Here is an 11,676-nt window from a genome sequence, read left to right as displayed (position 1 = left end):
TACACCCAATGGCTTACGCTGTTGAAAGTCATTTAACAACGATAAAATATCAATCGAATTTTTAAATAAAATAATATTCTTAAAAAATATTAAAAACCAAAATCGTTTATCTTAAGCTTTGACAAACGCAAATTTAGCGAACTGAGAAAAATAATTATTCTTTTTAGTTTCTATCGTAAATAATCAGCAATTCACATTTTTAACCAACTAATCATTGAAATTCGCATACGTTGTATTATATAAATACTAATAAATATAGCAACGTACAGCCGGCTTAAAAGTCATGTTCGCACACATCCCTCTCCCGCAAGAAGAGTCTGCCTGTAAATACATTTTTTTTGTTTTAGTTTATATTTCCTCCTCGAAATCGACTGATGGGTGCCCCTGCGGACTGCAGGTATAACGCGAGTTTGTATTATGTTATCTACACAATTATTATATATCGGCAATAATATTGTACGTAATACATATATAATAATATGAAATATTATGCGTAGAGTCTTATGGGTACCACCTAAAACCTAAATAGGTTCCACTGTTGTGCACGTCGTGACATAATAATATTATTATTATCGTCATCATCATCATCATACTCACGGGCGTGTATACATTTCTATATAATATTTAAAATATACATGTGTGTAAACGTTGTACGGGAATCGCCGCGGGACGCGCGACGTTGGCGAGCGGAGGAAACCGACTATTATATATGTGCAGCAGTGACCGAGAGAGCGGGCGAGATACCGGCGAGGGGATGCGCGCGGCCGTGTGGAGAGGGTACGACCTCTTGGAGAGGGTGAAACGGCCCGAGGGTGCGACAGAGGACGCGGGGGACTGGATTCGCGCTGCGACCGGCATGCGCACCGGCAGACGGGGGTGGGATAAAACACTTTTCCTGCAGATTTCTCCCCAGTCGCCCCGTGCAGACCCTTCTCGTGGCGTACGCGAAACGGCATCGCACTCTATGTCCGCGATCACGGGGACGAGAAGTTTGACCCCGTTAAGTCGGTTTCGCGTCTCTGACACCTGTTGAGTACAGTTGTAATACGCGACCGCGGCGTGTATTCGGCAGGTAATTATTATTGTATCCGCTCATTACTCGTGTGCACGCGTTCGTGTCGTACAGTACGACGGCATAAATAGAAAAAAAAAAAAAAAACTATTATCATAACATCGTTTGTAAATAACAAATAAATATAGAGAGGACGGATATTGTATTTTATATTCGCGACGACGATGACGAGTGCGTGGCCGTCATGTGTGTAGTTGCGGATCGAGTGTACTGTTGTTGGATATCGTCGTGTCGTGTTTTTTTTTAAAATTATTTTTCAAAAACCACTAGTTCACTGCAATAATTGATAATATAAAATAATTTTGATTTTATATGATATTATCGTGCGTGTTCGTGTCATGTCATATAATTAATGTGTATCAAAAACGCGCCGTTTCGCAGCTCAGTTATCGAATGTAATAGTTTGTTTCAACCGCTACGTAATATAATATTCGTCGTCGGTCCGGTCCAGTGCAGTTCGGCGGAGTTTCAAATCGCGAAATAGTTTCGTATACGCGACCACTTTTGGTTTCCGGACACCTCAACGTCGGTTTATAATATAATATTGTACACACCGGTCGAACAAGCAGGTAATTTGACATTTATATTGGTGTGCAATTATATTATTGTTTATGTTTCCCTCGTTGTTATTCGCATTAATACGTGTATTGCGCGTACAAAGGTTTTTCGACGATTGCATATGAACACCGGATTAAAGGAGACCCGGTGGTGTGGTCCCTGCAGGGCACACTGGTACAAGGTATTTGGGCGTCTCATTATAGATGTAGTAAGACTAAAATTATGTCAGATGACGATCGTTATTATGCTTATTTTTAATATAAATATTAATAAAAATGTCAATAATTTTGTTACTATTACTATAAAAATTAATTTAAAAGAATTGAAAACCAAAGATTTTATGATTCCTTTTTAATAAAAAACTTCAATTTATATTTTGAATCATTCTATTGGTAATTTCATTTTGTTATTATTTTTAATTTATTTCTGATCTGCGACGACCGTGTATTATATTATTGTTTTATTATGATATTTTATAAACAATTGCCATGTTTAATGTAAATATAAACAGCCACGGGCATGCAGGCGCACCAATGTTATAGCAATGTTAATATCCTAGCTTAATGGTAACACGGCCGCATTTGCTGTATTTTTTTTCACCGTCGAGCCACAGTTCGCAATTATCGACCAATGAGTGAACTAATCCGTATTTGGTCGTGATTTATTTGAATAATATTTTTCCAGTATTATTGTTTCCCACTTGACGTTAATTTTACAACAGCAGATTTTTTGGACATAACTGCACTTCAGTATACTCTCGACAGCGGACAAATCGATTTTCCATCGTACCTATACATATAGCGAACGGACATAATGACACATAATTCACACATAAGTATTATAAATGCCCCGATGTTGTATCGATCATATTATTATATTGTTGTTATTATAGTATATTGTATGCCGTGGAAAACGAAACTAGTTTAGTCGCGTAACGTGCGCGAACAGCGTGAATTTCTTTAATTGTACGTATTAAGTGTCTAAAAAGTAGCCGCAGGGCGAACGCCCCGTTGCGTTTTAATAGGATTTTTTCCGAACCACCTACTACCCTCTTGTTGGTTTTAGTGCGGATATTACGGCCCGAATCTATTACACGGCTGGAATAAATTAAATTTTTTTTACATAGCTTTTCCTTATTTTTTTTTTTTTAACAATTTCAATACGTATCACGACTCACGAGACGTTAATACATTTACCCGTGAATAAAATTTGTCACGCGAATTAACGTATATTTGAGTAGGACAGCGAATTTTTCACTCATAAATCATAACGTTTATACATAATGCAAACACAGTTTATTTGACTATCGACGATGAGAATTACTCTAGAATTTGTGAAATTGTACGTGCGCAGAACACTATAGTACACAGTAGCTAAACGTAGTACTAAACCTGCGCGATGTGTTGTCAACGTCTTATAAAAGTTAGTACAACATAGCAAATTTACGTTCAGAAGAATAGATTTTTTTGTAGTTAGTTTTAATATAATTGTAAATTTTCCTATTACCAAGTACAAAAGTAAGACATACGTATTTTCTATGCGTTTACATTAGATTTGCAACAATATTTAAATTTTTAAAGCGAGTTATGAGTATAGGTATGTAAAATATTGTAATTTTAAAATACTCACAACTCTCTTAAAAATTAAAAAAATCATTTAATGTACAAACGCGAATAATATTTTTTTACCTTTAAGTTTTATAATAATTCTATACATTTTAAAGTTAACATTTTAACAAATACAAAATTAGTTCTGATAAACACAAATTTTCCATATTCCATATACGATTGTGAGATGAAACTAATACGCATCCATCCTCATAACAGTCATAACAAAATCCGTCCTAAAAATATATGTATTCATAAAAGGTAACTAATAAAATGTCAAAGTAAATTTAAGGGTAAATCTCAAGTTTTGATTAGGATATTTTTTACCGACATAAAACGGCTTATGATTGATTTTACAATTTAACGACGTTTTGTACGCATTAATTCCGCTGCGCATCAAAGTAATTACCTATTGATTCCATCTCGTAAAGCCGTAAATATTATTTTAATTTTTAATTTGTTAAAATATTTTAATATTTATACTTTATAGCAATACCTAATACATATTTTGTTCTTGACTGAGGGTAGATAGGTACAATAAAATATTGTACACATAATGCACAGAAATAATAATTGTGATACATTTTTCTTTCATATATCGTACTTACATATTATCATTATTAACCTTGTGATGTGATTGCCTTTTTTTCAGCAACAAAAAATGCCTCGAGACGGAGCCAAAGGCAAACACCAATTTAAACGGCGATTCAGTCTGCAGCCATCATCGTTTTTCCGCGATGATTCATTGTCGTCAAACCACTCGTTAACTAGGCAAGACATCTTTTTATATAACACGAATATCTGATAGCTTGTAATTCACACTAAAATAACATATCTCTAATGTAATTTCCACCACCCGAGGTAGCCGATAACATTGTTTGTAATTTGGTCTAAAATGAGTATTTATGCATTCGATATTATGTCGGTACCTTGTTTGACTCGATGGACTCTAGTAAGTAATAACAATAATAATTTTTCAGGATTTTTAACTACTTGCCTTGCCTTATAACTGCTAGTAATCATTACAAAGATACCCGTCGTAATCGTGTTATGACGCAGTATCATTACATTTATTATTTTTTTACAAAATAATTAATTTATTATATTATTAATTATTTTTATGTAATAAATGTTTTTCATATACTATATTATTATTTTTATTAGGTAGCTTTAATTTTAACTGCAACTGTGTGATTGGTTCAGTGAAATAACCGCTCAGAATCCAAAACGGAATATTCTGTGTGATTTTGTGTAGCTTTTCATATCTAAATATCTTATACTTTGAACTAAAAATATTCAATTTGAATTTAGGTCCAAATTACAATTCATATTTTTTGCTACCTAAAATGGTTGACGCAAATTACACATGTTGTGTACAATTTTTTTGCAAATCAACTACAATCAAACACCGAGCAGAGTTTTACATTATAAAAATACAACGATCAAAAATAGTAATCAATATCTAAAATGTTTATTCACGTTAAAATCTGACGGAATACTTCCAAGTTTAAATATTACTAAGTATATTGTTATATTAAAATAAACTCTATTACATTTATAAAGCAAATTGTATACAGAACAATCATTATAACGATCGACACAAGAGTATATTATTATTATGTATGGTAACAATAGTGTTTTGTGGGATCGAAGAAAATAAACTGTCAAACAAAATTGTTCGGATGAAAAGGTCGGCTTAGTAGACGTATGGGTATGACGCGTAGTGGTTGTTGTATTGGTGGTTGTACGGATAGTGAGCGTACGGATATCCGCCGTAGTAACCGTAGTTGTATCCGTTGTTATAGCCGTTGTAACCGTAGTTGTATCCGTTGTTGTAGCCGTTGTAACCGTTGTAACCATAGTTGTACCCGTTGTACCCGGTCGAATACGGCTTGCTGTACACTGCTGTGGCCACCGTTGCCTTGTCGTACTTTCCAGGGTAGTACTTGCCATCGTCGTACTTTCCGGGGTGGTATTTGCCATCGTCGTACTTACCCACGTGATGATGGTACTTGCCGTCGTCGTACTTAGCCGCGTGATGGTGGTACTTGCCATCGTCGTGCGATCCGTACGGGTAACCGTAAGCTTGGCCGTATAAGGTGTTATAAGGGCTACCGTATAAACCGCTATAAGGACTTCCGTAGTATCCGTAAGCTGCCGCAACTAAATACGAAACGAAACGTTGTTATAAATTTAGAGTTGAAATAATTTATTGTGCAATAATTTCTGTACAGAAAACTAAAACAATTTCTAAAAAAAAAAAATGTGCACATAATATTGCTTCGCTATAATAATGTTTTGCATATAAATTAATGTAAATATTTAAGGTTTTATATATTTTCGAGATTTTTATAGGTTTTTATCTATACGATTTATGTTATACAGTTTATTTTACCTTTTATGCTAATGATAAATACATTGGGTTTTTTTTTAGGCAAATTATTATTTTTACTTTACATAATAATATTATATTGTCTGGCAATTTTATGATATTATTACACCATCAACTTCTGACTGAACAACGGCGACATCTCGACACGGTATCGTTCACAATGCAATAGGGTTTGACCAATGACCACGAATCACATTAAAAGTACATGGTATAATAATACACGATGCATAATAATAAATTCACACAAATAGGTACGAGTTTAATTTAATTTTTTTTTAAATTTTACTCAAAATTTGTCACGAATAACTCCGAGTTTTGTTGTAAGCACTCATTATTTCGAAACGCGCTCGACCGAATTCTATATCGAAAAAAATTGTTAAAAATTTCACGCCAAGTACCGCACTCCAACGATGTACGTATTATTGCCTAATTATATTGATTCGCGTGCACGCTTGGCAATATTGTAGTGACGTATTTATCTTTTGGTATTATAACGCGACCGGGTTTTAGCCGTTTTAGGTAGCTGCTGCAGGTCGATGCTGATTATGATCAACGGACGATGCGCATTTAACCTATTCGTTTGAAAATATACTCGCCGGCAATAATAAACGCCCCGGCCCGGGGGGAAATATTAGATGTACAACATGAATTACGCATAAAATAGGTATCGGGAGATTTCTAATTTCCAAAAATGCATAAAAACTACGATAGTGTACGTTTTTAAGTCGAAATCGATAAACAGATGCGTAATACACACGGGGTGGCGGCGTAGGTGTATACGTATTACGTACAAAACGTGATCGAATATAGAAATGGTAGGAATTTTCAGTGAACGTTTCAACATTTCAACAAGGTTAAAAGTAAAAACGTACCGCGTGTACATGTGCGCCCGCACGATAAATAATATTTTCGAGCGAAAAACGTCACGTGGACGTAAAAAAAAAAGACATCATATCCGTTTTAATTTTACTACTATTCGTATATTTCGAAATTATTATTGTTATTTTTTTTCCCCGACGACTCGAACACGTCGAGCTACGGGGGCTACGCTAAAATTTTGGATGACTGTAATATATTATCATATGGCAACCGGGATTTTCGTATCAGTCGTCTAAACGTCAGTTCGGCTTTAAAATATATTATCTCCAGCGGAATATATTGAAAACGAAAAGCTTACAAACATAAAACGCACTAATAATCGTTACTTTTTAAAAAGAAGCAATAATAAGATCATACACGTTGTTGTAGTGCGTGTCATCATAAAACACGACGTGAACGCACGCCTTTGTAGATCGTCAAATCCGTTGCATGAGATTTTTACGGCGAACGATGGCTAGAAATGTTTGAATGCCGTTTTTTCGCCGGCACAAAATGTTCATTTATAATCTCGTGCGTGGTGGTAAATTTTAAAGACCTTTTTTTTTATTTAACTAACTAACAATGCGCGTACAACGTAAATATTTTTTTTTTCGGTACCTATGCAGTACTAATTGCGTTATTTAATTGAATTGTAGATGTAATTAAAAAAAAGTTAGGCAAGTGGATACCGCTCTGCTGTACATTAGTTATCGGGTGCGCTACTGTTATGGGTGTGTTTGAATTCAATGATATAATTTATTATCATTGTGTACAAAAAACGATTCTGTGAGGAGATGGTCTGTTATATAGTCTATATCACTAAGCTTATTTCGTCATACGTTTTTTTATATATATATATATACATATACATAGCTATTATAAAGTAATTTGTTTTAGTTTTAGTGTTATAGTAGATTAATACAATTTTTCCGAAAATTTTACATTTATTAGATTATTAATATTTAATTATTTTAAACATACCAATTATATAAACTTATATAACTCAAAATGTAATAATATCTTTTTTTAAATACCGTGAAACAGTAAAAATAGATGAAATAAATGAGAAATGTCTCTGCATATAGTAAAATTCATAATAATATAATAATATATGTAAAAGTACCCACGACTAATGACTTTAAATCATAAAAAATGTTATTTATCTTCAAATAAGTAATTTCATGCACATTTGAACTTAAAATCTCTAAAAATATTTGCCTTTAGATATTTATTAGATTTATTTGGTTTGGAAAAATCATGAATTACATTTTTTAATCTTTGATATAAAAACAAAAACTATAGTGTATTTATAACTACCAAATAATTTAAGTACTAATTTTCGCGATTTTTATGAATTTTGTCTTTAAACAATTGTAAAAATAAATTGTGTTTATTAATTTATGATACTTTAATTGAGAAATTAAAAACTTATGGGGATTTTCGTATTAAATTGTCAAGCATTTATACCCACCAAATAATTTTTAATCGACATATAAATGCTAAAATGCCTATAAATAGCTCAAAAATATTCTAATTTGTTAAAAATGTCAACTACCATAATATTTTATAAATTTACATATTTATAATTTGTATTTGTTTAACACTGGACAGCCCCCATTCACCCCTAAGAGAGGCGTACCATTTTTTAAGTGCTCGGAATATCAAAATTTTAAATAAAGCCATATTTTTTTCGCTCTCTGACTAAGTGCCGGCTGGCCTAGTTCAAAGTGGTTGGAGCGAGTAACGTCGCCAGGCTCACTGAGATTTTGAACAATGTAGACTGACAGTTTTGAGATGGGAAATCCGTTTTCGGCTTCGAAATCGTTAATTAGTTTTTGTTGTGTGGCGCGTATCCGTCTTGTACACACGTGTGCCTATTTTTCGTTTCGACCCGTCTTTCCGGCGCGACGAAACAACTATATATTTATGGGATTCATGATACAATTCATTTCCTTAAAACCGTCGCAATCGAGGCGCCACGTCGCGTTCCGCTGCCTCAGCTCCGATCCGCCACCATTTACATTTTTATTCACTTTGCAATATTCCCTCCCCGGGGGTAAATTAATATATATGTATTTTATTTTTATACCGAGTGAATCATTTAACGTTATATAGTCATTATTTTAAAAACTATTGATGTTATTAAAAATAGGTATGTATTTTTTATAAAATTTTAAGTTGTTAAAAATTATAAAAATGATTTTTTTAACAAACTTTTATCGTTATCATCTATTTAAAATATAAAATTATAAAAATACGACATGCATTTTTAATTCCTTATTGTGAAATAAAATATTTTTTAGTGTACTTTAATGTATAAAAATCAAATTTTGGATGACTATAGTTTATGGACTATTATAAGTTATAAATATTTAAAGTTTAGATAAGCGGAGTTTACAAGGGTAGATACCACGAAAATGATTAGTTTTCCGTTCATCTAAACTTTATAAATACTCAATAACTAATAAACTAATATTGTCCGAAATTTGATTTTTATTAAACGAAATACTTGGAATAACTTTTTAGAAGTCTGAAATTAAATATGTACCTATGTAATAATTTTGTCAATCAAAAGAATAAAATATTTAAAAAAAACTATAACGATAGAAATAGTAAAAATAGAATTTTTTTCCAGTCATATCAATTTTTAACGAATTAAAATTATCTAACAAAAGTTTTCTGAAATAACTATAGTGGCTTATATTAAATGTATCACTCCGTATATCGCTTAATGAACCACCGCGCGCATATTTTAGAGTGCACAGTTTTTTTTTGTTTTCGTATAAACTTGCTGTACATTTTGATATATTATCTGCACATCTCGTGCGAATAGTGTTCTTCTATCCATTTACTATGTATAGTTATATTGTTTTTTTAGAGCTTGCTAAAGATTTTAATGTGCTTAAAAAAAAAATTATCACGGTTTTTTATTCGTTAAACGAAACACAATACGCATATATTATATTATACCTCGTCGTACAATATTAAATTATATTACATTTTAAAAAAGAAGACAATTTTTATTCTCTACCATAGATTTTTCGTTTTTATTTCGTATATACAAATACTTAATATAATATTTTAAACGTTTTGTGTGATTATATGTAAAATAGAAAATATAATTTAAAATGAACACCAATTTATTTTATTAATCGAAAATGTGGATGGCGTCGAGAGTTACGTCAAAGTTTTTATAAAATATTTCAAACATCAAATTTATGAATTTAAGAGACTATGTCGTATATATATATTTATTTAATCAGATTAAAAATATTTTTGCTCGGGCATTGATTTCTGTTGGTAATTTACTAATATAGTACTGGTAGTGTTTACTAACGCGTTATTCTATTTTTTTTTTAGAATAATTAAAACAGCGTTTTCAATTTTATATTTTAGAAATATTTTAGTTATTAGCTCCGTGAATAAATAATAAGACTTTAAATATTTACAGGAGTATTTAATGTAATTTTTAACTGAAAACTACGTCGGTGTACAATACAAATAAGTGATATATTATTTCAACAATCCAACTAGGATAAGCAAACATTAAACGTTGGCATTATGCGCACTAAATATAATATTTATAATACCAATCATCTATCCATTATATTGACTTTATTAATTTTGTAGTCCGATACCCAATAAAATTGCTTTGCATAATATTATTAATCGCCATCATAGCGTTCACCTGTTTTTACAGTCGACCGAATTACTATAAACTGCCGTTATTTGACTTTCAAACGTTGGCAAATTACTCGAATCGTGTATTTAATTGCGTAAAGTTTGAGACTTTAATCTGATTTGAAAGGTAAATGTAACAGTTGTCTGTGATTTACTCCACTAACGCGGAACAGTGGTTGAAATTAATAATTGGGTGCACAAAATAATTATAATTTACACACACCGGGGTAACAATAAGTGAATAAGTTATACCTATAATAATTATAGGGTTAGAAATTTAGAATTTTATGATGATGACTCTTGCATAGTTTTTTTTTTTTTTAATCACACAATTATTCATTTAATTTGATTTCTTGTAGGTTTTAGGGAATAAATTCATATTTTGAGAAAAACATTAAATAAATGCGTATTATTATGAGATATAACAACATTTATAAATAAATTCGTATTTACTGTTAGATATATATAGTAAGTTAATTTAAAATTATACAAACAGATGAAGGTAACGCAGATAATCAAAACCGTAATATTTTTTATGATTGTTAATATATTGAGATTATTGTGCGACAATTTCGATGATTTCCTACAACTAAAAATTTACTTTAAATACACAATAACTTTTAATATTATTTCTTATTTCATTCATTGTGCAAAACGAAAATCAAATTTATTTTATCAATACAAACTATAATGTGTATTTGAAAGTATATTTTTAGTTCGTATTTTGATATTTTTATTTCCAAGTGATTTTTTTTTTTTTGACAGAATATTTGTTTAGCTTATAAACATAATCCCAACCATACAGCTATAACAGTATAACACTAAATATATATATATACACATAGACAAACTTACCTGAACCAGGTGGTGGGATTACTACCGCTTTCTTCACCCTCTCGTTTTCAGCCGCTTTCGATGCATCCTTTTCGGCGAATACCGACACAATGAGCAGTGCGAAACAAAACTTTGGAAAAAAAAAAAACAAAAACGAAACGACGAGATTATTCACGAGTCTGATAAAGGACTATTATTGCGACTGGAAAAACAGCGTGATGTTCATTTTGAGAATATTATGAATATTGTTAAAAAAAAAAAATACCGCAGAGAATCTGCCATCGCCTCGTGGCGCGCAACAATAGGATATTTTCGGTGTTGCGGAATGGCGTTAATATATTTTTTATTTACTTACGAACAACTTGCAGTATGTCATTTTTGCGAGGTAGTTGCTGATGCGTTTTTATGAAACGGTTTGTTTATTTCGCCGATTTTGCACGGAAAAAAAGGTACACAGATATTGCTGCAAAGACTGGTAATGTTTAATTTTTAGCTTGGACCACTTGGACCGAGGGAGGCGAAACGAATGATTTGACACCGGCAAACGTTTGGTCCTTATATATTGCTAGCTTGTCATTCGTCTTTCCCTAAGGACATTCGTTTTTTTATGTCTGTTACGCGAAAACCCGGTGGCAATGCAGTATACTATTATTATTATTATTATTGTATGTTAT

The 11,676-nt window shown here is 31.9% G+C and overlaps 2 protein-coding genes across 4 annotated transcripts in view; one reads left to right on the top strand and one right to left on the bottom strand.

Annotated features, from left to right (window-relative positions):
* The first annotated feature begins 906 nt into the window (after positions 1–906).
* LOC132932260 (ras-related protein Rap-2b-like) overlaps positions 907–11,676 on the top strand; it is a 96,030-nt gene continuing 85,260 nt past the window's right edge. Inside the window, exons 1-2 of the mRNA XM_060998535.1 lie at positions 907–1,641; positions 3,890–4,004. Of these exons, the coding sequence (XP_060854518.1) occupies positions 3,899–4,004 (106 nt within the window). The 5' untranslated portion in view covers positions 907–1,641; positions 3,890–3,898. The remainder of the gene's footprint in view (positions 1,642–3,889; positions 4,005–11,676) is intronic.
* Positions 4,687–11,543, bottom strand: LOC132932262 (uncharacterized). 3 transcript variants are annotated; one of them, XM_060998536.1, is made up of 3 exons: positions 11,358–11,543; positions 11,024–11,132; positions 4,687–5,400 (listed from the first exon to the last, which is right to left on the bottom strand). In XM_060998536.1, the coding sequence occupies exons 1-3, from the start codon at positions 11,376–11,378 to the stop codon at positions 4,934–4,936; spliced, it is 597 nt and encodes a 198-aa protein (XP_060854519.1). In that variant the 5' UTR covers positions 11,379–11,543; the 3' UTR covers positions 4,687–4,933. The 3 variants fall into 3 exon arrangements, with proteins under 3 accessions (XP_060854519.1, XP_060854521.1, XP_060854520.1); XM_060998538.1 differs by having other exon boundaries at positions 4,687–5,391; XM_060998537.1 differs by having other exon boundaries at positions 4,687–5,395; positions 11,025–11,132.

This window comes from Rhopalosiphum padi, chromosome 1 (assembly GCF_020882245.1).
Source record: "Rhopalosiphum padi isolate XX-2018 chromosome 1, ASM2088224v1, whole genome shotgun sequence".
Lineage (NCBI taxonomy): Eukaryota > Metazoa > Arthropoda > Insecta > Hemiptera > Aphididae > Rhopalosiphum > Rhopalosiphum padi.
The sequence above is the reverse complement of the archived record's forward strand: the minus strand, read 5'-3'. Positions and strand labels throughout refer to the sequence as shown.

Excerpts from the sequence above, each read along its gene's own strand:
- LOC132932262 (XM_060998536.1), bottom strand. The coding sequence starts at position 11,378 with ATGACATACTGCAAGTTGTTC. Across the intron at positions 11,133-11,357 it reads TGACATACTGCAAGTTGTTC|TTTTGTTTCGCACTGCTCAT; the intron begins GTAAGTAAATAA and ends TTTTTTCCAAAG. Across the intron at positions 5,401-11,023 it reads AATCCCACCACCTGGTTCAG|TTGCGGCAGCTTACGGATAC; the intron begins GTAAGTTTGTCT and ends TTTCGTATTTAG.